The sequence below is a fragment of the Mobula hypostoma genome, chromosome 13 (genome assembly GCF_963921235.1).
Source record: "Mobula hypostoma chromosome 13, sMobHyp1.1, whole genome shotgun sequence".
Classification (NCBI taxonomy): domain Eukaryota; kingdom Metazoa; phylum Chordata; class Chondrichthyes; order Myliobatiformes; family Myliobatidae; genus Mobula; species Mobula hypostoma.
This window is the reverse complement of record NC_086109.1, coordinates 91716280-91743995: the sequence shown is the minus strand read 5'-3', so window position 1 is coordinate 91743995 and position 27716 is coordinate 91716280. Positions and strand designations below refer to the sequence as shown.

The window sequence follows — 27716 nt, the reverse complement described above, 5'->3', positions numbered from 1 at the left end:
TCTGCATTTCTGTATGGTGGGGGGGGGGGGTTCTCACTGAAACCTATTGAATATTGAAACGCATGAATACGTTGGATGTGGAGAGGATGTTTCCGATAGTGGAGGAGTCTAGGATTAAGGGCACAATATCCCTTTAGACTGGATTAGATTCAACTTTATTGTCATTGTGCCGAGTACAGATACAAAGCCAATGAAATGCATTTAGCATCTGACCAGAAATGCAAAGAATAGGGTTATTTACAAAATAACTGCGAATAAAAAGTAAGTGCTACAGCACACAAATATAAAAGTACTGAGACAGTACAATATGGGTGCAATACTGCTTAGCGCTGTGATGTGAGGTTCAGCAGTGTCACAACCTCAGGGAAGAAGCTCTTCCTGTGCCTGCTGGCGTGGGAGCGGAGGCTCCTGTAGTGCCTACCGGATGGGAGGAGAGTAAAAAGTCCGTGGTTAGGATGAGATGCTTTAGAACAGAGATGAGGAATTTCTTTAGCCAGAGGGTGGTGAATCTGTGGAGTTCATTGCCATAGACGGCTGTGGAGGCCAAGTCACTGGGTATATTTAAAGTGGAGGTTGATAGATTCTTGATTAGTAAGCACATCAAAGGTTACAGTGAGAAGGCTGGAGAATAGGGTTGAGAGGGGGTAATAAATCAGCCATGATTGAATGGCAGACTGGATGGGCTGAATGGCCTTATTCTGTTCCTATGTCTTCTATTCTCACTTATTTTGCTCCTTTAAAACCTTGCAGTTTGATGACACCCCTTGGTCATTCGTCCCTCTAGCTGTATGTACAAATGTGTCTGAGTAGCAAGTTCTGCCAGGAGTTTTCTGCATGTGTACTGCACAAATTTTGTGTGTGTGTACTTTATTTTGTAAGATATTTGTGGAAATTATTAGTGGAAGGCTATGAGAACGTGGACTTGGTGGTCTAACTGTCCTCGTCGGTGAGCCTAATGACTGGAAGGGAGCTGCAGGAAGTGGTTTGTTGTCTTGGAATGCACTGTGTCTTTGAGATTAACTTGTCATGAGGTCTGGGCCAGGCCCATCACGACGTCTGTGAGGACTGAGTGGAAAAGGAGGGGCAGTGAGTGTCAGAGGAAGGAAGAGCTGGAGTCTTTCGAGGGTTGAGTGGCAGAGGGAGTGATTTATCGAATTGAAATACTCTGCATATTCTTGGCTTCCATTAAGATCACTCACAGCAAAGTGCCCTGAACCCAGAGGACAGTTCTGGCACACAGTGTTGGAAAAAGTACACAGGAATTAAAACTTACAAGATTTTTTTTTTTGGAAAGGAAAGACTGCTCCAGCCAAAAAACATATTGAACAAAAAAATTGTATTTAAACTGGTTATTTGGGAATAATTGAAAAAGTCTGGATTGGGAGGAGCAGTTTCTTCTTGTAGGCTTAGCCCACTGGGAGCCGGATTCCTCCCTGGTCTGTATCCTATGTGGAGATGCGTCAGGAAGAATTTTGCTTGCATCTCTGGTTGCTTAGAATGTCTTGTGGATGGTTCTCTAGTGAAAGAAACTAGTTCAGGGAGCTTCACTTTGGAAAGGGAGTGGAGCATTGATTCAATTCTAATTAAGGGAAAATGGCATACCAGTTATCATTATTTGATCCATTTCTCCATTGGGTCAGACCAGCCTTGATTGACAGTGCAGGAACTAGACTTAGAATCAGGAGAATGGGGTTGAGAGGGAAAATAAGTCAGCTATGAGCAGGCTCAGTGGACCGAATGGTAATTCGGCTCTTGTGTCTTATGGTTTTAGTACCGACATACAATCTGGCGTGTAATTTGTTTTACGGCAACAATGCAATGCAATACAAAGGTTAGACTAAGAATGTATAAAATATTAAAAATCATGCAAAAAGAAGGCAAGATAGTGAGGGAGTATTCATTGTCCATTCTGTAATCTGATGGTGGACGTGAAAAAGCTGTTACTAAAAGGTCAAGTGTGTGTCTTCAGTCTCTTGTACCTCTCCCTGATAAAGATTAGTTTGACTTGTCACGTGTACATTGAAACACACAGTGAAATGCATTGTTTGCGTCAACGACCAATACAGTGTGAGGATGTGCTGGGGGCAGCCCACAAATGTCGCCAAGCACTCTGGTGCCAACAGATCATGCCTCGAATTTACTAACCCTAACCCTAGCTCTGGAATATGGGAGGAAACCAGAGTGCCCAGAGGGAACCCGTGCGGTGACGGGGAGAACGTACAAGCTCCTTTCAGACAGTGGTGGGAGAGAAACCAGGGTCTGTGCTGCTGTTCTAGTGTTTTGCTGCGCTGCTGTGCAAAGAATTTTGATCATTATCTGGCTCTGTGAGATCTTGCCGTGTAGCATCTCAGTAGTTTCCACTCATTGAGGCAACAACCATACTTTTAAGGGTCATTTGTTGACGTGAAGGTCTTCGCGGCACCCTGGGGATGCGAAGGGTGCTATACAGGGGGAGGGATTGCCCTTGTTCTGTGCAGAGAGTGGCTCACCCCTGCCGTGAGCAGAGCGGGACTAGCCCTGACTGAGAGCTCTGTCCCGATCACTACAGATTGTACTGGAATGTGTGTGGGGCTGGCACTTGCATGGGGAGAACTCTGGACTTTATCAGTGATATGTGATCACTGATTTTGCTAGCCTGCACAGATCCTGGAGAGCGGCAGTATGCATGCAGCTTCCCTGGTGACGCTCCTTGCCAGTATTTACTTCTCGGGCAGCTCTAACACTGATGTAGCGCACGCAAACTGCTGGAGGAGCTCGGCAGGTCAGGCAGCGTCTACGGAAGAGAGCAAGCATTTCAGGCTGAGTCCCTTCATCAAGTCTGGGAAGGGGGAAGATGCTAGAATAAAAAAGGGAGGGTGGGGGAAAGGAGCAGGCTTCCCACCCTCGTTTATGCCGTGGACCATTACCGTTAACTGAGGGGTCTGTGGACCCCTGTTCTGGAAGGTGACAGGTGAAGCCAAGTAGGTAGGAAAGGTAAAGGGCTGGAGAGGAATGAATCTGATCGGAGAGGAGAGTGGACCATAGGAGAAAGGGAAGGAGACGGGGACCCAGGGGAAGTAATTGCCAGGTGGGGAGAAGAGGTAAGAGGCCAGATTGGGGCGTAGAAGAAGAGGGAAGGGGAAAAATTACCATTAAGTTGGAGAACTTTAACACTGATGGCTGGGTGGGAATCACACAGAGGCACAAGGAACTCCAGGTTATAGAATGTGGAACACCACACAAAGCACCACAGGAACTCTGCAGATTTATTATCACTGACTTATATGACGTGAAGTTTGTTCTTTTGCAGCGGAAGTACAGAGCAAAGACATAAAAACCCATAAATTATGATAATACTGCAAAAAAAAACAGGAATAGTGAGATAGCGTTCATGGATTCATGAACCATTCAGAAATCTGTTAGTAGAGGGGAAGGAGCGGTCAAAGGTTCGAAGGTTCATTTGTTATCGAAGCATGTATCCATACACAACTCTGAAATTTGTCTTCTCCAGACAGCCACGAAACAAAGAAAAAACACGGAAGTTGCTCAGAGAGAAATATCAACCGCCACACACACACACACACACACACACACACACACACACACACACACACACAAATAACTAACAAAACATCAACCCCAAACCCCCTCCCCTCCCACAACAAAACGGAAAAGGAGTGGGTGATTTTTTTTTTAATACAGAATATAAATACCCCAAGTCTGAAAAAGTTGGATTTCAATTCCCGCCGCTGCCTGTAAGGCGTTTGTACGTTCTCCCCATGACCGTATGAGTTTCCTTTGGTTTCCTCCGACTTTCCAAAGATGTACAGGTAGGGTTAGTGAGTTGTGGGCGTGCTATGTTTGGCACCGGAAGTGTGGCGACCCTCGAGGACTGCGACCAGCACAATCCTCGCAGGTTGGATTTGGCGCAAAGAATGCATTTCACTGTATGCTTGGATGTGCGTGTGACAGGTAAGCTGATTGTTGTAAATAGGTAGTGGGATCTGCTTAATGAAGTCATTTATTAAGCAGAGGGCACCACGGAAGCTATTACAGCTGGTGGCATACCAGAGAGTTCGGAGTCCAATTCTGGTGCCGTTCTGTAAGGAGTCTTTACGGAGTCCTCCTTTCTTTAAGGAGTCCTCCCCGTGGAATGTGTGGGTTTCCCCCAGTGCTCCAGTTTCTTCTCTCAGTCCAAAGGCGTACCTGGTGGGTTAATAGGTCATTGTAAGTTGTCCTGTGATTAGGTTAGGGTTAATCAGGGGGGCCGGGGGGGCAGCTTGGCCAGGAGGGCCTACTCCAGGCTGTATCGCTAAATAAACTAAATCAATGAATATGTCTAGCTCTGATGGAGGCAGTGCTGGCTGAGGGAGGAGAGCCAGCCTGCTACCTGGGGGTTAAACATGAGAGATTCTGCAGATGCTGAAAACCCAGAGCAACACACACAAAATGCCGGAGGAACTCAGCACGCCAGCAGCATCTATGGAAATGAATAAGTAGTCGACAATTTCCGACCGAGCATTCAAAGGCTTCCCGAGTGTGTGATCATCTCCCCAGGAATACTCAGTATTTTTTCCTTCTCTTTTTTCACTACTTACTTAATTTCCTTAATTTTTATTTCATGTAATTTGTAGTTTTAATTATGTTTTAGTACTGCTGCTGTAAAGCAACACATTTCACGGTGATGTTAAACGTGATTCTGGTTCAGGGTGTGAGTGAGAGCCACTTGCCTCTCCAACCCTGCTGTTAGCTGCCCCCCTCCAGAGACGTAACGTGACCCCCTGCTCGGCCTGCGGTGGAGGTAAGGGGGAAGGATGGTTTGCCTCGGGAGAGAGGCAGCGGCCGCCCGGGCCCTAACGTGGGGGTGGGGACGGGGCTATTTCACGAATCTTTTCCCTCTGAAAACAAGAGCATTCTTTCAGAGCCTGTCACCAATGGGGGCGACATGCCGTGAAGTGTTATTTTTCAGCGGTATGTTGCTGCTATTGTGGAACTTCAGAACATCAGAAGCGGAAGACAGAGGAGGCTGTCCAGTCCATTGTGCCTGCTATCCCCCCCCCAAAAAGATTGAAGCTGAACTTTTCTCCCTAGATCCACTTATGTGCACTAGTCCCATATCTCTTAATATCTAATAATCAGTATTGAATAACAGTATATTTTTCCCAGGGTTGAAATGCCTAATACCAAAGGGCATGCTTTTAAGAGATGTTTAGCTAGGCACATGAATGTGAGAGATATGGAAGGATATTGACCTTGTGTGGGCAGAGGGGATCAGGTTAGCCGGCCATTTGATTACTAATTTGTTTGGTTGGCACAACTTTATGGGCCAAAGGGTCAGTTTCGGAGCTGTACTGTTCTAGACCAAGCAGTGTCGGCACAGCAAGATGCCACGAGCAGCAGTGTGATGACGACCCAGTAGCCTGTTGGTTGAGGGGCAGACGTCGGTTCACAGTTTGTGTATGCGTTGTTCTCAAGAGCCTGTGCAAGTAATGTCCATTACAGTGATGTTGGACCATTTGACGGTGGATGTGTGGGTACTTGGGGCAGCCTTGATGGGCCGAGTGGCCTAATTCTGCTCCTCTGCCTGGTGGCTTAATGTTCTCACATGTACCAAGATACAATGAAAAGCTTGCCTTGTGTACTGTTTACACAAGGCAGTACTGCACAGTACAGACTCGTTGGCCCACGATGTTGTGCTGACCTCCCCCATCTTCTCCAAGATCATCCTATCCCTTCTCTTCTACATAGCCTTCCATGTGCCTAAGAGCTCCTTAAATGTCCTTAATTACCAATTGGGTGGCGGGGTGGCGATGCGTCTCTACCAGAGAAGGTTTATGGTACTCCTTTCCTCCACTAGCCTGCAGGACACCCTTGGGCTAGGTGTAGGATCAGCTTGGACCACTCCCCTCCCCGTATCAGGGTCACGTGAAGCCAGCTGGTGGACGGTCATATGAGCAGCCGGTGCGTATCACAAGTTCTGGTTATGCGACCACTGATGCCAGACAGTCAGTCTCTGAAGAGTATTGATAAATGGATGGGGTCACCCCTCTTGTAAAGACACTGTCCAGAAGAAGGCAATGGGAAACCACTTCTGTAGAAAAAATTTACCAAGAACAGTCATGGTCATGGAATGATGGTGATCTACCATCACAACTGGCAGGGCGTTTCATGCACCCACCACTGTTAGTGTGAATAGAAACAACAGCATACATCCCCCATGCAGATAGGAATCCACAAACAGGGGAACATTTAATGCTTTGTTTGTACAGATCAATGCATTGAGCTAGAACAAGGTAAAACAACAACAATGCAGAATAAAGCGTAACAGCTAGAGAGAGGGTGCAGAGCAGGTAAAGTGCAAGGTCATAATGAGGTAGATTGTGAGGCAGAGTCCATTTTATTGTACCAGAGGCCCAAGTCTAAAAGTGCATTTATTACCAAAGTATGTATACAGAGTACAAGTATGAGGCTCGTCCTCCCACAGGCGGCCATGAAACAAAGAAATACCATGGAACCCGTTCAAGAAAACATCAAACACCCAACGCGCGAGGAGAGAAGAAAAGAACAAATTGCACAAACAGCAAGGAGCAAGTGGACGACATATAGAATATCACCAGCATCAAACCAGGAGTCCAGTGGTGTTCAGTTCAGTTCAGTGTCGCGCCACTACCCCACTGCAGGCCGCGGGGCAAAGCATTCTTTGCTGAAGCGCCCCGGACCACGTCGATCGACCTGATCAAACTGCTCAAAAACAGCAATAAAAGGAGTACCCAGAATCCAGGAATGCAGGCAACACGAACCTCAAAGTCCCCCAAAATGAATCCACCAACCTCCTTTATCAATCCTTGTGAATCCCAAGACTCATGCACTTAATTCAAGAGGCAGCTAGAAGCCGTCCTTGAGCCTGTTTTGTATGTTCTGCGTTATGGGAGAAGGGAGAAAGGAGAATCTAAACTTTTCGTAACGTTTTTGATAAAGGCTTGGGCCAGTGATGCAGGTTCAAGTCCCACCGCTGTCTGTAAGGAGTTTGTACGTTCTCCAAGTGAGCGCTTGGATTTCGTCCTGGTGCTCAGGTTTCCTCTCGCGTACCAAAGGCTTACGGGTCAGGGTTAGTTAGCTGAGGACATGCTACGTTGGCACTGGAAACATAGCCACATTTTCGGCCTGCCCCCAGCACATCCTTAGGACAGTGTAGCTGAGGGAAATGGTGAACTCCACCGTATGCTTTGGTATTTCAATGCACGTGTGAAAAGTAAGGCTAATCTTTACATGCAGGGCACAAAAAATGCAAGAGAAACTGAGCATGTCAGGCAGCATCTGTAGAGGGAAATGGACAGTCGACATTTCTGGCGGAGTCTCTTCATCGGGACTGGCAAGAAAGGCCTGACCCCTGACCTCTTCCTCTCCAGTTGTGATGAAGGGTCTCGGCCCAAAATGTCAACTGTTGATTCCCCTCCATGGATGGTGCCTGACCTGTTCCTCCAGCATTCTGTACATGTTTTACTCAAGATTTCCAGCATCTGCAGAATCTCTGGAGTGTATAAATGCAAGATCTTTGTTTCATACACTTTGCCAGTTAGTAGTTTCCTGTGGTTTCTTCAATTTCAAGGCACCTTTTTTCCCTCCCTTCCTGGCTTTGATGATATCCACCCAAATATTTGTGGGTTTTTGTTCCTCTTTTCTTACATAATCCTTCGTATTTTTAGAATTATTTTGAAATTCACATCTAAAACGCAAGAGATTCTGCAGACGCTGGAAATCCAGAGGCAACACACACAAAATGCTGGAGGAACTCAGTAGGTCAGGCAGCGTCAATGGAGAGGGATAAGGATTGGAGCGGAGGGTGGCATGCTAGTGTAGTGGCCAGCTTCGGTTTTCTCCCTCGGTGCAAGGGCATACTGGTTGGTAGATTAATTAATCATTGTAAATTGTCTCATGATTAGGCTAGGAATAATTTGGGTGTTGGAAGGCCTGGAAGGAAGGGCCTATTCCGTGCTGTACCTCATAAATATTTTTAAAAAGTTGACGGTTTATTCCTTTGACTGTCTTCAGAAAGGTGCAGAAAAGGGCCAGGAATATCATGAAAGATCCCACCCACCCTGCTGAGGCACTGTTCGTCCCACTCCCATCAGGGAGGAGGCTACGTAGCATCCACGCCAGGACCACCAGACTCAAAAACAGTTCCTTTCCCCAAGCAGTAAGGCTGATCAACACCTCCACCCACTAACTCCACCACTATCTGAATCAGGTTTATTAACACCGGCATATGACGTGAAATTTGTTCACTTACCAGCAGCAGTTCAGTGCAATACCTAATATAGAAGAGAGAAAAAATAATAATAAATAATAATAACTACTTTATTATTTCCTGTCAGTCGCCTTATGTACAGTCTGGCATCACTTTATGGGTGTACGATCAATTTGTGTATTTAAGCTACCTTATGTATTGATATTTATTGTATTTATTATTATGTTCTTTATCTTTTGTGTTTTTTATGCTGCATTGGGTCCAGAGTAACAATGATTTTGATCTTCTTTACAGTCGTGTACAGGGAATGACATTAAACAGTCTTGAATCTTGACTCCTTCCATAGATACTGGCTGCCCTGCTGAAATACACGTCTATTTTTCTTCTTAAGCAGATTTAAATTTGCTTGGACTGTTGGTCTGCCTGCCTGAAAGCACAATTCTTGCAAAAGGGAAGTACTGACTGCCTGAAACAGCCCCATATATAAACAAGGGCTCTGTTTCAGTGTGTTTGTCTGGCTGATAAGTTGGCTTTCGATGGGAGAGATAGCAATGTCGCCAGGCTGAATGTTGCTGTTAGAAGTTCTTGTTGTCTCTGTAATAATAGTTGTTTTAAAGTGCTGGAACGGTACCACTTCCTCCAAACAGGGAAGACAGCGGGAGCCATTATATTAAACCTCTCTAATTCCGAGTCAAAATATTGACCAGATTTTAATGCCGCACTATTGGACCCTGGGTTTAAATGCTGCTTTTCCTTCCCAATTTATCTGCCAGAGTTGTTCTGCATTCAAAGCTTTCGGGGCCCCTCCCCCTGCTGTCTCCATAATGGCATCACCTAATGGCTTGAGGCAAAAGCTACAGATTGAGACAGCGCAGGCCCCTTGTGTTCGCGGCTGGCTGTGAGGGCTCCCATCTTCAGGGGCAGGGCGATCTGCTGGCTCAGTCCTGTCTTTTTGAGGTTTTGTTTAAAAGTATGTCTGAAAAACTTTAAAGGTAAAAGGAAGCGAATGGTTTGCATTTCAGTAAAGCGTTTGCTGGAACACTCGCAGGATGTGTTTGGGGGGAAGGGAGAACATAATCTCCTATTTACTGCCTAATAGTTTCCTTAAGGCACCATCTCTTTATTACCAGCCCCTTCACTCTCCCCTTTCACCTCGCTCTCCTTCCTGCTAATCCGTTTTGTTCCTGTTTTTTCTCTCATTCATTTACACATTCTCTGCATTTTATCACCCTCCTCTCCCCACCACTGCCTTCCATCGCCTTTTGAAGACCCTTTCCCCTGAACTTTGTTTTTTTCATCTCTTCCTTTTCTTTTTCTTCCTGTTTCTCTACCTCTCTCTCCTTTGTTTCTCCTTCCTTTCTTCTTTTCTCCTTCGCCCTCATAACATTTCTCTTCCCCTCTTCCCCTCATCCCTCCCTCCAACCCCTCTCCTTCCCTTCTCTTCCCTCTCACACTCTTCCCCTATCTCCCTCACTCTCCCTTGCTCACGCCTCCTGCTTTAGCTCAGTCTCTCCCCCCCCCACCAGCCCCGTCTCCCTGTATCTCCCTCTCTCTCTCCCCACCCCTTCGTGTCTATCCACAATATTTTCACACACAGTTCTTTCCTCTGATTTAACACTTTCACTTCACTAATCTGCCCGCATGTAATCACTGAGTCAGTTAGGTCTCTGGGTTTAAGTCCAAGTCCGTGCCTGGAGTCACCAAGTCTGCACGCACATTTTAACCGTGTCAGTGCTACAGCAGCCCAGGGATAAAAGGAAAGGAGTTGCATTCAGTCCTAAACCCACTCATCGACTACTCTGCTGTTAACTCCACTTCAGAGCCTTGATTCCATGCCCGGCAAGTTTGAAGTTTTCATTTGACTCCCAACTTGTGGGGGACAGATTCCCAGATTTTTACTCACCTGTGTCTGACTAAGGGAATTATCTAAGTGGAAAGCAGCCACGCGGTACAGACAGACAAGGGGTATCTGGGTGATCACTAGCAATATGAGGGTACAGCGAATAATTAGGAAGATCAGTGGAATGTTGGCCTTTATTGTGAAGGGAATAAAAGTAGTAATGTCTTACCACAGTTGTGAGACTACACCCAGAATCCTGTGTGAAGATTTTTTTAAAAATTCCTATATTTAAGCAAAACAGTTTAGAGAAGCTTCACAAGGTCAATTCTGAAAGAATAAATTTGAAATAGAAGACTAAGGGAGGATCTCATTGAAACCTATCAAACTTGACTGGCCTAGACAGTGGGCGTGAAGAGGATGTTTCCTATAATGGTGGGGGGGGGGGGCAATCGAGGACCTAAAGCCTCTGTAGGATGTCGCTTTAGAACAGAGATAAGGAAGAATTTCTTCAGCCAGAGAGTGGTGGATCTGTGGAATCCATTGAAACAGGCGGCTGGAGAACCCAAGTCATTGGATATATTTAAAGCGGAGTTTGATAGGTTCTTGATCTGAACAGTTGGTGAACACACGAGTTTCTGCAGATGCTGGAAATTCTCACTCTCTCACACACACACACACACACACACACACACACACACACACACAATAAAATGGTGGAGGAACTCAGCAGGTCAGGCAGCATCTGCAAAGGGAAAATGGGCAGTGGATAATTTGAGTTGAGATGTTTCATCTGGCCTGATGAAGAGTCTCAGCCCGAAACATTGGCTGCCTATTTCCCTCCATCAACGTTACCTAACCTGCTGAGTTCCTCCAGCATTTTGTGTGTGAAGGCAGATTCAAAGCTGAACTGCCTTTGTTTATCAGTATCATCTCCCTGTGCCTTGCTTCCATCTTTTCACTGGCCTTGTCCTCTATTCCCTCCTCTGCTTTCTGTTTTTCTCTGCACCTTTATATAGGCATCCGTTAGTCTTGTGAGAACGTGGATTTGCGCCTTGGAAGGTTTCTGGGCAAGGTTGTATGGAAGACCGGCAGTTGCCCATGCTGCAAGTCTCCCCTCCACGGCACCGATGTTGTCCGAGGGAAGGGCACTAGGGCCGATACAGCTTGGCATCGGTGTCATCGCAGAGCATTGTGTGGTTAAGTGCCTTGCTCAAGGACACAACACGCTGCCTCAGCTGCTCGAACTAGCAACCTTCAGATCAGGAGACCGATGCCTTAACCACTTGGCCATGCACCAACTTTAAATGTGCCCCATTTCTGACAACTTTCAGTACTGAAGAGACTCCACTCTCTCCTCCCCTATCAGATTCCTCCTTCTCCAGCCCTTGACCTTTCCCATCCACCTGACTTCACCTATCACCTTCTAGCTAATCCCCCTTCCCCTCCCCCCACATTTTTATTCTGGCAACTTCCCCCTTCCCTCTCACTCCCAAAGAAGGCTGTCTTTCCAAAACCTCGACTGTTTACTCTTTTCCATAGATGCTGCCTGACCTGCCGAGTTCCTCCAGCATTTTGTGTGTGTTGCTTTAGATTTCCAGCATCTGCGGACTTTCTCTTGTTTCCGAAGGGTTAACTTTCTTCTCCCTCGACATGCACTGCCTGACCTGCTGAGAATTTGCAACATGCTCTGTCTGCAGAATCTCTTCTGTTTATGATGTGCGGCTACAAATCACGTTGAGGTACAGTACTGTGCAAAGTCATAGGCACGTAGATCGGGTGCCTAACATTTTTGCATAGTACTGTGTATTTACCCTGAAGAAGTTTAAATCTTCTTTTCAGCGTGAGTTCATTGGGACCCTCTCACTGCTGGCCCCCTTTGTGATCTCTGCTGCCCTCTGACCCACCTTCTTATTCTGGCTTCTTACCCTTTCCTTTCCAGTGCCAATGCAGGGTCTCGGCAGGAAACATCGATTGTTTATTCCCTTTCCTGACCTCCCGCATTTGGTCTGTTGTTACTCTGTGTTGTGTGTTGTATTTAGCTGTGTCGAGTTGAGCGCGCCATTGCCTGCGAGGCAGGGAAGAGTAGAGGGAGATGGCAAAGTAAAACTGTTCTTTCAGAAAGTTCTCATTGAGGGAAGTTTTGATCCCACACTACAGTCTCAGAATAGGGGGACATCCATTTAGAACAAAGATGAGGGGGAACTTATTGCCAGAGACATCTGTGGAGCCTACATCATTGAGTATGTTTAAAGCAAAGGCTTTTGATTCATCAGGCCATCAAAGGTTATGGGGAGAAGGCAGGAGAATGGTATTGAGAGGGATAATAAATCAGCCATGATGAAATGGCAGAGCAGACTTGATGGGCCGAATAGCCAGATTAGTTCATATGTCTTGATCTTATGGTCTTACATGTTGCCCTCTTCACTCCCTGTTGTCATTCTCTTCGTAACCTTCTCCCACATGTTCCCTACAACTGTGCTTGATGCAACGCTTGTGGGATTTTGTATGAATGACATTGGGATACAAGCGTCTTATGTAGCTTTCTCTTAAATGAACTCTCTAATATGTGCGCAAAATGTCCATTTCTGTTTGAATGGTTCCAGGATTCAGCTGGGGAGAACATAGATCAGTATGGCACAGGATCGGCTTCTTCAGCCCACGATACCGGCGCTGAACACAAAGACAAATTAAAATGTCTTCTCAGCAAGCCAGGCAGCATCTGTGGCAAAAAGTACAGTTAATGTTTCAGCCCAAAACATCGACTGTACTTTTATTCCATAGGTGCCTACTGGCCTGCTGAGTTCCTCCAGCATTTTGTGTGGGAGATTTCCAGCATCTGCAGGTTTTCTCTTAATTAAAATGTCTTCTGCCTGCACACGATCCCCTTCCCTCTGTTCCCTGCCTGCTCATTTATCTATTCATTTAGAGATACAGTGTGGAACAAACCCTTCTGAAACATCGAGCCGCACTACCCCACCAACCCACCTATTTAACTCTGGCCTAATCACGGGACAATTTACAATGACCAGTTAACCAACTACCTAGTACGTCGTTGGACTGTGGGAGGAGACCCGGAGGGAGAACGTACGAACTCCTTACGGACGGGCAGCGCTGGAATTAAACTCCAAAACGCCCTGAGCTGTAATAGCGTTGCTCTAACCGCCACACTCAGGATATGTCTTGTCTCAGCCACATAATTGCCTTTATCATGTCTGCTTTCTCCACTCTCCCTGGCTGCCCACTCCCGGCACCTCCCACACTCTGAGTGTAAAGACAAAACCTGCCCCTTTAAACTTCCTCCCCTCCCACCTTAAGTGCGTGTCATCTAGCAACAAAAAGCATATCTGAGGCCCTCAGAGTTGAGGTAATTTCATGGCAGTGTGGTTCGGACAGCATTCAAAGACATGCGGGTAAGGGTTAGTACGCTGTGGGCATGTTGTGTTGGCGCTGGAGGCATGGCGAAACTGGTGGACCCCTCCCCCCCCCGCCCCCATCACATCCTCAGACTGTGTTGGTCTTTGAAGTAAATGATGCATTTCATGGTATGTTTCGACGTACGTGTGACAAATAAAGCTAATCTTTTAAATCTTCCAAGCCCTGCGTTACGCCCTACAAACATGACCTGTTTAGTCAGTTTCTGCATTCATTGGGCTGGTGGCCGTGATCAGAGTCAGTCTGACTGAGTTCCAGCTCCGGACCGATGTTAAAATACCAGAGTCCTGTTATCAGTCAGTGGAAGTATTAAAGCGAGGAGCACTGAACGCTCGTCAATCAGCAGATACATAACTGTTGGGGAATCCAGTCAGATAAGGGGAGGGCGAGAGAAACGAAGCCATCCAGACCCAGGGGCACCAGCCAGCGAGACAGCTGCCGTCATCTCCAATGTTTCCCATTCTGGTTATCTGATAACTCGAGCCTATTAAGCGCTTGGTTCCCGGTTTGTTATTTGCATTGATTAGATTAGTTCTATTTGTCACGCGTACATGGAAACATGCAGTGAAATGCAGTGTTTGCGTCAACGACCAGCACAGTCCGAGGAGGTTCTGGAGGCAAGTGTCGCCGTGCTTCTGGTGCCCTGTCCACAACCCTAACCTGCATACCTTCTGGAATGTGGGAGGAAACCAGGGCACCCGGAGGAAACCTATGCAGTCACACAGGACATACAAACTCCCTGGGCGGTGGGAATTGAATCTTGATTGCTAGCATTGTAATGTGTTACACTAACCTCTACATGACTGTCCCACCCATTAATACTTAATTTTTCTGGTTTTTAGTACATAAAGATATGTTGAATTGTTGCAATGGACATTTCTGTATCTAAAGAGACCCTGGGGTAGATCTTGAAATGGAATGGGTGGGAGATCACACAATGTTCACACCATTACACGAAGACACTTAATTTCCTGTGTCTCCCCGCAATTCCAAGGAGGGAACATCACACGTGGGTAGGTTCCTTTCAATGCTTTCTAGCTGAAGTTCAATTTTGTCATTTGAAACATGCACAGTTCTGTGCACTCTAGCTATTTATTTGTGCCTTAGATTTTTGCACAGTACTGTATTTGTCAATGGGCAGCGGAGAGCAAGTTTGTAAGTCTGGCGGGAGCAAAGGACGTTGGGAATGGCGAGGGTGGAGCGCTGCTGGAGGTGGGGTGGGACAGGTGGCAGAGAAAGAGTGCCAGGGGTGGTGGGTGGCATGGGTGCAGACACACCCAGCCCTGAGACAGCAGGCAAGAACATTTACTTCCAAACAATTGGTTTATCATCACTCAGATAAGGCATGAAATTTGTGTTGTTTTTATTTTGCGACACCAGGACAGTGCGGTACATAAAATAACTACAGTTACACTAGGGTGCAAAGCTCTTAGGCACCCTAGCGCGCGCGCACGCGCTCTCTCTCTCTCTCTCTCTCTCTCTCTCTCTCTCTCTCTCTCTCTCTCTCTATATCTATATATATATATATATATAGAATGTGTGTGTGTGTGTATATATATATACATACATACATACATACACACACACAGGTACATACAGCTCGTGTGCTTAAGACTTTTGCGCAGTATATAAGCAAATGAAACAACTTTCTTCCAGATCACAATGCACTCACAAATCATCTATCTCACACAGCATAAAAAAAATTATCACAAATACTGTATGTCAATAAAATTCAAAGTGCGGGTGGCGCTCAACTCGGGTAAACCGTAAACAGCTCTCTGTCCTTGTGACGAGACCCTGGTGGTGACAGGGTATACAGTAATCTCACAGTCTGAGGGAAGATGCTGTTTCCCAGTCTGGTAGGTCTCAGTCCTGGTGCTCCTGTGCCTCCTTCCTGATGGTGGTGGGTCAAAGAGATTGTTGGACGGGTGGTTGGGATCCTCAACAATGCTTCAGGTCCTTCGTATAGAATGCTCCTGGTAAAAGTCACAAGGGAGACCCCAGTGATTCTGGCAGTAGTTTTTCCCATCCTGTGTAGGATCTTGCGGTTGGGTGCCCTGCAGTTTCCACACCACACACTGATGCAGCCAGACAGGACGCTGGATGCTGCTCCTGTTGGAAATGGGTCAGTCATTCTCTCATAGATGGATTGAAGGAGGAACTGAGGTGAGGTATTCAGTATCAACGTCAGAGTCTAAAATAAATCAGCAAAATTTATTATCAAAGTACGAAGTGCGTGTACGTTACCATACACTATCTTGAAGTTCATTTTCTTGCAGGCAATTACAGGAAAATAAAGGTGTAATAGTATTTGTGAAAAACTTAACATAAGTAGTTCATGTATTTGTGTGTATATAAGCTATGTATACTATAGAAAGCAGTGAAAACGACCCCATCCATCACAGGAAAAGCCCTCCCCACTATTGAGCGCAATAACATGGACCACTGCCACAAGAAAGCAGCATCCATCATTAATGATTCCCACCGTACAGGCCAGGCTCTCTTGTCACAACCGCCATCGGGCAAAATTCATAGTACATTCATTGTCCAGTATGTATATTATACGAGGGGTGATTGATAAGTTCATGGCCTAAGGTAGGAGGAGTCAATTTTAGAAAACCTAGCACATTAATTTTTTAACATAGTCCCCTCCTACATGTACACACTTAGTCCAGTGGTCGTGGAGCATACGGATCTTCCTTTGTAGAAGTGGTCCACAGCAGGGGTGATTGATAAGTTCGTAGCCTAAGGTGGAAGAAGATGAGTTATTAACTTCAAACTTTCTGCATTATCACTCAGAGTTAAACTGCACGTGCATGTAACGAGAGCGTCTTTGACCTCCAGGTGGTCCGTAGCAGGGGCGATTGATAAATTTGTGGCCTAGAAGACGATGAGTTATACAGCTTTCGTTACATGCACATGCAGTTCAACTCTTTGAGTGAAAATGCAGAAAGTTTGAAGTTATTAACTCATCTCCTTTTACCTTAGGCCACGAAGTTATCAATCACCCCTGCTGTGGACCGCTTTCTGGAGGTCCAAGTTGCCGACTTCTACAAGGAAGGGATCCGTGTGCTCCATGACCACTGGACTAAGTGTGTAAATGTAGGAAAAGTAAATGTGCTAGGTTTTCTAAAATTGACTCCTTCTACCTTAGGCCACGGCCTTATCAATCAGCCCCCGTATACAACCTTGAGATTCGTCTCCTTATAGGCAGCCACAAAGCAAAGAAAACCCAAAAAAAACTCAATGTGCAGAACAAAAAAACAAAACGCGCAAACAGTAATAGCTAATGACATTCAGAAGTCAAGTTCACAAAAGTGAGTTCACAGCCGCGAAGCCAAGAAGAGAGCAGCACATGTACTATTTCAACTCCTTCCTTAATAAAACTTGGGAAACAGTTTAATGGGCCACGGGAAGAAAGGCCTGCTTCTAAGCAGGCCATAAAATATCTCCAGGGCTTGTTTCTCCGGTGGCCCCTGCCAAGCTCTCCTCTCTCCACCCTTGACCTACTCGGGAAGGAGAGGAGAGTTATTGATGCAGAAACTGGTGGTATGTAGCTGCTAACAATGTGGGTTATTCAGATAAGGGTGATAGTGTTCTGGGGTAAGTGGGTGCCAGATACCGTAGGTGGACAGTGTAGAGAGAGCCACACCCACCATTCCCCCTCACCTGCCAGCTTGCCCCTTTCATTCCAGTCCTGATGAAGGGTCTCAGCCCAAAACGTTGGCTGTTTATTCCTCTCCGTAGATGCAGCTTGACCTGCTGAGCTCCCCCAGCATTTTGTGTGTGTAAGAGTTAGCGTGTTTTCAACACATCATCAGCACTGTTTGCTTTGATGTGCACCTTGACTACAGGAAGTGAGCATGGTGTAACAGGAGGTGGAAGCCTGGGACGGAAGGTATGAGAGATGGGCCTAGGGTGAAGGTTTGAGGGAAAGAGGAGCACCGTTTCATGGCAGGAAGAACATTAGAGAGGTAGTTCCCCTCGAGGACAGGAGGCTGGCTTCAGAGCCGCCGTGGCAGCAAGTGTGTGAAAGGGAAGTAAATGGCATCTCCGTGGTGTGAGTTAATCGGAACTGACGGCATGAGGAGAGGGAGGTCGAGAGGGCACCATTCTGCTGATAAGTTGTCAGAGAGCTGAACGCAGCCTTGGAGACATGCTGGCTCAGAGAAGCCCCCTCCCCCACACCTGTCTTACTGCTCCGCGCTAAGGCCCAGATACAGCCTGAGGGACGTGTCAGTGTGTGTGTGTGAGAGAGAGAGATTTCAGATTCATACCTGGAACTGCTATCTTCATTTTGTTTGCAAACATGGTTAGATTCAGATACAGATAGACAGACAGATCGACCGACCGACCCTTGCAGCCCGTCGAGCTATATCACCGGAGCAATCTCCCGATTTTAACCCTTGAGACAATTTTCCGTGTCCAGTTAACCTACCAACCGGTACATCTTCCGACTGTGGGAGGAAACTGGAGCACCCCCCCCCCCCACCCCCGCCAAGAACGTACAAACTCCTTACAGACAGCGGCGGGGTCACACGTACATTGAAACCTGCAGCGAATCGCGTCGTTGGCGTTAAGAACCAACTCGGGATGTGCTGAGGGCAGCCCACAAGTGGTGCCACACATACCCGCACCAACGTAATACGCCTACAGCGGGGGGCACAGCAAGCAACAAAACAACAACGGTAAAACAAACCCTTTTCCTCCTTTCCACCTACTTACCCCCACACACAGATAGTCCTCCAACTCCCAAGACAGGCTTCCAGTCTCCAGCGCGTGCGTACGTGTAGGTTAAGTGAGCCAGTCTGATGCGGGTGTAGTGTCGGTATGAGTTTCATTATTTACGTGCTTGCACCATTTTTATTAGTCCTGGTGAACACAGCCTCTCCAGAACCTGCCTTTAGCCGACTCGCTTAGTATTTCGTCCTTAGTTGCTACGCGGCCGTGCCGTGCTTCAGTATGTCTGAGGAAACCCGCCCAGGGTCAAGTCAGCGTGACCCCAACATCCAGAGCACCTTCAAACGGTGGCACCCATCATGAGGGATTCTCGCCATCCAGGACACACCCTCTTCTCATTGCTGCCATCTGGGAGGAGGTACAGGAGCCTGAAGACACACACTCAACATTTTAGGAACGGCTTCTTTCCCTCCGACATCAGATTTCTGAATGGACAGTGAGCACTACCTCACTGCTCTTCTTTCATTCATCTCCTTTTGCACTGTTTGTTTAATTTATTGTATATATACTGATTGTAATTTATAGTTATTATGTATTGCACTGTACTTTTGCAGCTAAACAACAAATGTCACGACATTTGTCAGAGATAATAAGCTGATTCTGGCTTCTGCCTGTGCTATTTAGTTCTGTTATTCTAACTTCCTTCTCTTTCAATATGATGTAAAATATTGAAGGTGACGGTGAAGAGAAGAGTTTGTATGTGGGGGTTTGGAGTCACTCACACTTAGATATCAATTCAGATTGTGAGCTCGGCATGAACTAGGAATTGAGCTCTAATTGCAGAGCATATTGATGTCAAAGTTGCTCCAGTGTCGTCACAAGGCCAGCTAGTCAATGGATGTAAATGCAGTGTAGGAGAAACCACATTTAATAAAATAGACATTAATATAGAACATATTTCTTGTAAAGCATCGTTAACCTGTCAACCCTACAGCCAGCGAATTCCAGACTTCGCCGAAGGTGCACAGCGATCTGTAATCTCTTTAGTGAGGTCATTGCAAGTACTACTAATCTCATCACGGGACCATATATCTGTACAGACTCCAGTGCTGTGTTGGAGGGAGAGAGAAGCTGGTGAGGGATTCGCCCAGCTTACGTGGCTGTCCGCCAAGTGCTGCTTCCGTCTCGCCGGCTGGTGATCGGGCTGAGATTATGGATCGGTCACTCGTGCTGTTTGTTCTGCGAGGTGCGGTTGCACTGTCAAGCAAGTTTGGGATGAAATACCATGGATTCTAATTAATTGGAACACACCGGGACCAGGGCATTTTGGCCTAATTAAGCAGCTGCCCCAGTTCGTTGAAGTTAAAAGTGTATTTAAAAAAACAGACAAACTGAGTAACAGATTATTCATTTAAATGAAATACGGGACAAATTAGTACAGGTCCATTCTGCTGCTGCCATCTGGCAAAAGGCACCAAAGCATTCGGGCTCTCACGACCAGACTATGTAACAGTTTCTTCCCCCAAGCCATCAGACTCCTCAATACCCAGAGCCTGGACTGACACCAACCTGCTGCCCTCTACGGTGCCTATTGTCTTGTTTATTATTTATTGTAATGTCTGCACTGTTTTGTGCACTTTATGCAGTCCTGGGTAGGACTGTAGTCTAGTGTAGTTTTGTGTTGTTTTACATAGTTCAGTGTAGTTTTTGTATTGTTTCATGTAGAACCATGGTCCTGAAAAACGTTGTCTCGTTTTTATTGTGTACTGTACCAGCGGTTATGGTTGAAATGACAGTAAAAAGTGACTTGACTTGGCATTGTCGTTATGTGCCATGTGGTATGATAAAGGCGATCATGGTTAACAAATGGGTTTATGATTTCTTCTTATCCATGGCATGAGGCATCTACTGATCAAATGTGCTGCAGAAGGTTGGGTGACTTAGCAAGAGAAATTTTCTTTGATCAGACGATGGTGAAGCTATGGGTCTCGGTCATTGTGCCAACTCAGATTCCAGGCATTAAGGAAATCAAGGGCCACAGAGAGAGTGCAGGAAACTGGTGTTGAAATAGATCAGTGAGGGTTTGAATGAGTGGGGGTCCAGAGTCATACAGAACACTACAGGTACCTCTTCTCACCTGCCTATCACCTCCCCTGGGTCCCCTCATGGTGGTTGCTGCCTTCTTGAGGGATCACCTATTGAAGATGTCTTTAGTGGCGGAGAGGTGAGTGCCTGCGATTGAGCTGGCTGAGTGTGCAACTCTCTGCAGCTTCTTCCGATCCTATGAATTGGTACATCCGTACGGGACGGTGATGTATCCCCTCAGTGCTTTCCGTGGTACATCTGTAGAAATTTGTGAGTGTCATAGCAACTCTCAAATTTGTAATGAAATTTAGCCACTGTAATTCTTTGTAATTGGGTCAATATGTTGGGCCCAGGATAGATCTCCAGAGATGTTGACAACCCAGGTACTTGAATCTACTCACCCTTTCCACTACTGATCCCTCATTGAGGACTGGTTTGTGTTCCCTCGACGTCCCCTTCCTGACGTCTACAGTGAATTCCTTGATCCTTCTGACGTTGTGTACAAAAGCTGTTGTTGGCGACATCACTCAACCATACGCCTCCTCGTTACCATCTGAGATTCTGCCAGTGACATTTGTGTCATTGGTGAATTTACTGCTGAAGTTTGAACTGTGCCCAGCCGCACAGTAAAATGCAGTCCTCCCAGTAAATCAGGGGTTCCAACCTTTTTGATGCAATGAACCCACGGGCCCCAGGTTAGGAACGCCTGCAATAAACGATACTTAATGAATCTTTTCACATCTGTAAATGAAAGATCTCGTCCCGAAACCTCAACTGTTTATTTCTCTCAGAGATGCTGCCTGACTTGCTGAGTTCCTCCAGCATTTTCTGTGTGTTTTGTGGAGAATGCATTTCCATCTACAGCAAGGAACTTGCTGCCGCCCAAATGCGACAAGGTTGCAGCATTTAGTCGATACTGAGATGCAGTATAAGCTATGCAATTCATTGGAAGAAGTTAGTTCAGTTGGCCAAGTCAGTTGATAACTTCATTTATTTAGCAATGAAATATTGGTTGAAATGAAAGACTTCACGATTTTGCTCGACAGCACCACACACTGACTACAACTCGTAACTGCAACATGTTACAGCCAAGTGTTTACATACGGAAATCTCATTCTAAGTATTTGAAGATGACGGTTCTAACATTGGTTCTTTACAAGGACGTTGCCAGGACCAGGCTAGGTCTATTCCTTGCAACATCAGAGATTGAGGAGTGACCTTATAGAAATGTTTAAAATTCTGAGTGGCATGGATAAGGTGGATGGTAGCTCTCTTCTCCCCAGGTAAGACGAGAGGCATAGATTTAGGACGAGAGGGGCGAAATTTCGAAGGGACCTGAGGGGCAACGTTTTTCATGTAGAGGGTGGTGCTTATATGGATCGAGCTGCCAGGGGGAAGAGGTTGAGATATGTATAATAGTAAGAAGCACTCAAATAGATGTGTGGAGGCACTGGGCTTAGAGGGAATGGCCAAACATAGGAAATTGAGACTAGAGCACTGTAGACCGTATGGACTGGTTGAGCCAGAGGGTCTGTCTCTGACTATGTTGCTTGAGGACTTGATTGTTCAGAATCTGACAACAGGCGAAGGGGTGATTAGTAATGTTACTGCCAACATAGTGGCTAGCACATGGTTTTACAGCACCAGCAATCATCAATGGGTGTTCGGTTCCTGCCGCTCTCTGTAAGGAGTTTGTACATTCTCTCCGTGACTGCATGATTTTCCTCTGGGTGCTCCAGTTTCCTCCCACATTGGAAAGACGCGGGGTAGGGTTAGTGAGTTGTGGGTATGCTATGTTGACACGGGCAGCAGGCGTGACCAGCACAATCGCAGTTGATTTGATTTAATGCGAACAGTGCATTTCACTGTATGTTTCGATGTACATGTGATGAATAAAGCTAATCTGTAACTTATGAGTGTTAAATTTTGTGCTAGAAACACCTACAGTACCTTGCAAAAGTGTTAGGCATGTGTATGTAGCTAGGGTGCCTAAGAAGTTTGCACAGTACTGTAGTAATTTTATGTATTTTATTTTTTGTGTCACAAAAAAAATCATGACATGTGAGTGATAATAAACGTGATTCTCGTATGGGTCTCTATTGTGGACCGAGAGTGGAAGGGTCAAGGAGAGGGGAATCATGGCTGGGTAAAGGGGAAGGGAGAGGGGACGGAGTGAGAAGCACCAGAGAGATATTCTGTAATGATATGATCAATAAACAAATAGTTTGGAATCCAGTGACCTTGCCTGGTGTCTCAGGGCTGGGTGTATCGGCACCCCTCCACGTAGACAAATACAGTACTGTAAAAAAAAGTCTCCAGCACCCTGAACGTGCCTAAGACTTGCACAGTACTGTATGTGAATGGAACTGACAGCTAATTTGGAAAAAGTAATACTATTTACATAAATATATAGTTGCAATGCCCCATTGGAATAGCAAACATGGGTGTGATGAATTAAAAAGAAAGACTTACTATATATTTCTGTAGTTTTCTTTTACAGCTTCCAGATGCCCACGTTTGATTTTCTGTCTGTGAAATGTCAGTGTTTAATTGTCCCATGATTAGGTTAGGCTTATTGGGGATTGCTGGCTGGCGTGGCTGGAAGGGTCTGTTCTACTCCGCATCTCTAAATAAAATCACGGGAAACCCTGCAAACAGCTGCGTGATGATGGGAAAGTGATCCGATCGAGAGCGACTGGGGGAATGATAATTGTCAGTCAGGACAACTGGAGATTCCTCCACTACGCCGATCACCCAGGGGAAAGAGCTGGCAGTCCTCTCATGCAAAAGGCAACTTTCTTCGGTACTCAGTGAACCCTTGGTACTGTATAAACAAAGAGTGGTGAGTGGGTGGAATGTACTGCCAGGGGTGGTGGTAGAGGCAGGTACATAAGAGCCATGTATCCGTTCTCTGTGTGCTTTATATTCCGTGTTGTGTGGTTATCGTGGTAACTGGTCACATGATTGGGGCATGGTAATGGAGAAGGGAATAAGTTACGTATTCTTGCTTATTTCGTGGCAGTTTAGTAGCCTGGGACCGGTGGAGGTCATATCTTTTGCTGACTGCTTAATATTGCTTAGCTTACATGGCGGTATGTTTCATCGCTTCAAGATTACACGTTTGCTGGTTGCTAATGAAGAGTCGAATGAAGGATTCGACTTTGGGAGTAATCATAGAAGCTGGTGGGGGGGGCGTGTCGTGCAAGTATATACAAATCCGTTACAGTCGCAGGCTAGCGGTAATTGTTTTCTCGTTTTGGTTTGGTTTTGCCGCTACAGAGACGTTTGGGAGGCCCTTAGTTGGGCAGGTAGGTGAAGGATAAATGGAGGGCAGTGGAGGAAGTCTGTCCTGTGGTGGTGTGGTCTGGCACCAGGTCCTGGGTTGGAATCGGCTGGCTCCTTGTACACTTTCCAACCGTGCTGGGTTCAGCGTCGAGCTGGCAACTCGGCCCTCATAAAGCAGACAGACGCCAAAGAAATGGCAAGCCCAAAACGCCGGGAGGAACTTTGACCTTTTTTTGTGTGGGAAGAAAGGATTAGATTGATCTTACAGTTGGTTAAAGGGCCAGCACTACTTTGTGGGCCAAAGGGCCATACTGTTCTATGTTCTAACTCTCGGGGAAATATCAAATATTCTTCAGCAATATATTAAAGAAAAACAGGGTTATCCCTTCTGCTGATAATCAGCAGTAGCAGTCCTTGTATTGCTGTTACTGAAGAGCTTGCTGCCTTAATTGGTAACTGACTACCTTTCAAATACTTCATTGTTTGCAAAAAAAAAAGGCCCTTTGGGACATGCTGAAAGGGATGTTAAATGCACTATAGAAATGTAAGTTTTCTTTTTGTTTGCCTGAAGTTGACATTGAGTGTGACCATCAGTGTCCTGACATCTTCATTTCTCTTCTTTGCAGATGCCAGCCTTTCACCCGACACAATGAAGCCCAGCCACTGGTGCATCGTGGCCTACTGGGAGCACCGGACCAGGGTTGGGCGCCTCTACACAGTTTATGAACAGTCTGTCAGTATATTCTACGACCTACCTCACGGGAACGGCTTCTGCCTCGGTCACTTGGCTCTGGATAACAGAAGTGAGACCGTCAAAAGGACTCGAAGTAAAATTGGCTACGGGATCTTGTTAAGCAAAGAGCCAGACGGGGTGTGGGCCTACAATCGGAGTGAGCATCCTATCTTCGTCAATTCCCCAACGCTGGACATTCCCAATTCTCGGACACTGATCGTTCGGAAAGTGATGCCCGGATACTCAATAAAGGTTTTTGACTATGAAAAATCTTGCCTTTTGCAGCAGACCTCAGACACTGACTATACGGACGGGCCGTATGACCCAAACAGTGTTCGAATCAGCTTTGCAAAAGGCTGGGGTCCGTGCTATTCAAGACAGTTCATAACATCTTGTCCTTGCTGGCTGGAAATAATGCTTAACAACAGATAACAGTCAAACTCCAGGAATGAGATCCTATATTAAAAAAAGACCAGATTATTCCAAATATCATTTACCTAGATTTAATATAAAGTTTTATATATTATATGAATTATATATTATACTTGTAAATAATGGAGTCATTTTTACATTGTAATTATTTATGTATGGTGCAATGTCTATGAATACAGAACACAGCAGGAAAAAGCACTTTGGTTTCCATATACTCATTCAACACCAGATTCAATTATGCACCAAAAATAGGTGGAAAGCCTAGCTTTGGTGTGTAGTTCTGCCATACTATTAGTACCAAGACAACAAAGCTAACGTACCAGTAAACAACAAGATGAGTCACTTGTTGATAATAAAATATTTGCATTATGAATGGGTTGTATCTCGTCTTTGTACCCGGTCACATTCTGTCACTGAAGAAGCAAGTTAGTTGGTCCCTCCGTCGAGCACTACAGAACAGAAATGGGCCCCATTGTCCCACCTAGTCCATGCCGAGTGCATCCCTATACTTCCTCGCTGTGGAACGAGGGTTTTCTCCGGGTGCTCTGGTTTCCTCCCACACTCCAAAGACATACCGGGTAGGTTAATTGTAAACTGTCTCGTGATTAGGTTAGGGTTCATTGGGTTTGTCAAGGGGTGGCTGTGGTGGCGTAGTTCAGCAACCAGAAGGGCCTACTGTGTGCAGTATCACTAAAATAAAATCTCCATACCCCTCCCATCGATGTACTTATCCAAGATGAGAAGAACCGGAAGATGTAAGAAACACTCTGCTGATCAGTCGGCATCCGTGGAGAGAAAAGCAATTTCCATCCTCTCCCCTGAAACTGTATCATCCAGTTTACAACCCTGAGGTCCTGTCTGGTCACATATTCAGAGCACTACAGCCCAGAAAGAGGCCTTTCGGCCCATCTAATCCATGCTGAACCGTTTTTCTGCCCCGTCCCATCAACCCACAGCTGGATCGAAGCCTTCCCATCCATGTGCTTATCCAAACTTCTATTAAATCAATGGTACCCAACGTGGGGGTCCATGGGACCCCTTGTTTAATTCGTCCACGGCATAAAGAAAGATTGGGAACCCCTGGATTGAATGTTGCAATCAAACATGCACCCATCACTTCCGCTGGCAGCTCTTTCGCACTCACACCATCCTCTAAGTTACAAAGTTCCCCTTCAGGTTCTCCTCACTGTATGTATTTCAGCTTTTATCCAAAATCTATGACTTCCAGTTCTGGCCCCACCCAACCTCAGTGGAAAAAGCCTGCTTGTATTTACCCTATCCATACCCCTCCATAATTTTGTATTCCCCTATCAAATCTCCCCCTCATTTTCCAGGGAATTGGTCATACGGGTATAATTAGGCAGAGGAGTCTTGTTGAGTGGGAAGGGTCTGTTACTGAGCTGTGTCTCTAAAAATAATAAATCTTGACTGCATGCACTCCGGCTTGACACTATCTTATAATAGGGTACGAATTTTTAAAAAAGATAAATGATTAGCTTTATTTGTCAAACATACAGTGAAATGCATTATTTGCGTCAAAACAAATCAGCGGATTGTGCTGGGCAGACCCCAAGTGTCACCAAGCCTTGGGCGCTAATATTGCATGCCCACAGCTCACTAACCCTAACCTGCTTGTCTTTGGAATGTGGGAGGAAACCCACGCAGTCACAGGGAGATTCCTACAATGCAGGTGTGGTCTCCCCAGTGACTTGTGTCTGCAACGTAATGTCTCTACTCCTGAACTTGATACCCTGACGTTTAGTATTACTAACGCTTTGCAGAAGGATAATTAATACGGCTAATGCTGCTGTAGACTGTTGGAATACAGGAGTGGGAAAGATGGGCAGAAACCTAATGATATCTCCTTTGTGAGTCATCCTCTTCAAGATGACCCCTCTAACTACACTAGCAAACAAATAGTATTAGTGCGATCACTCAGATGGAGTATGATCTAAACGCAAACACGAGGAAATCTGCAGGTGCTGGAAATTAAAGCAACACACAAAATGCTGGTGGAACACAGCAGGCCAGGCAGCATCTATAGGAAGAGGTACAGTCAACGTTTTGGGCCGAGACCCTTCATCAGGACTAACTGAAAGAAGAGATTTGAGAGGGGGAGGGGGAGATCCGAAATGATAGGAGAAGACAGGAGGGGGAGGGATGGAGCCAAGAGCTGGATAGTTGATTGGCAAAAGGGATACCAGGCTGCAAAAGGGAGAGGATCATGGGATGGGAGGCCTAGGGAGAAAGAAAGGGGGAGGGGAGCACCAGAGGAAGATGGAGAGCAGGCAAGGAGTGATTGTGAAAGGGACACAGTGAGAGGAAAAAAAGGAAAAAATAAATAAATGAGGGATGGGGTATGAAGGGGAGGAGGGGCATTAATGGAAGTTAGAGAAGTAAGTGTTCATGCCTAAAGGTTGTCTGTTGGTGGGTCCTCAGACGGCTGTGGAGTCCAGTGGGGAATCCACATATTCTGATTCAGTGTGGACAGGAGTAATTGTGGCTGGGTCTTTTGGTTGTTCAAACTCTCCTTTCACAGCTGCCACTTGTTCTCTGAGGCACAGCGGAGGTCATTCTCATGTGGCACAGCTCCCCCCTCGAACAGATTTGCTCCAGGTGGATCTTACTGAGTGCCATGTCTTCCCAGTCTTTAGATGGAAAGTTGAATTTTTCAGGCTGAATTTGATGTTATCTTTGAAGCATTCCTTTTGCCCACCAGGGGTTCACTGACCTTTTCATTGGGAATAAAGGGTCTGTTTGAGGAGACATGAGTTAGGGATCTGAATGACATGACTGATCCATCAGAGTTGGTGTTGCTTTATCATGGTGGAGATGCTGTTCATGTTGGCCTCCCCCATTATGCTGGTGTTAGTGCATCTGTCCTTCCAGCTAGTCCTTAAACATGTTGAGGCAAAGTGAACTACCTCCACTCCCTCCTCCATCTACCAATCACCCTCCTCACCCTCTGTCTTTTCTGTCCAGCTGAAGGGTCTGGACCCAAA

General features: G+C 46.1%; 1 protein-coding gene across 1 annotated transcript in view; it reads left to right on the top strand.

Moving 5' to 3' along the window:
* smad6b (SMAD family member 6b) overlaps window positions 1–25079 on the top strand; it is a 78939-nt gene extending 53860 nt beyond the window's left edge. The window contains exon 4 of the mRNA XM_063066169.1: window positions 24176–25079. Coding sequence (XP_062922239.1) covers window positions 24176–24714 — 539 coding nt within the window. The 3' untranslated portion in view covers window positions 24715–25079. The remainder of the gene's footprint in view (window positions 1–24175) is intronic.
* Window positions 25080–27716: the final 2637 nt, after the last annotated feature.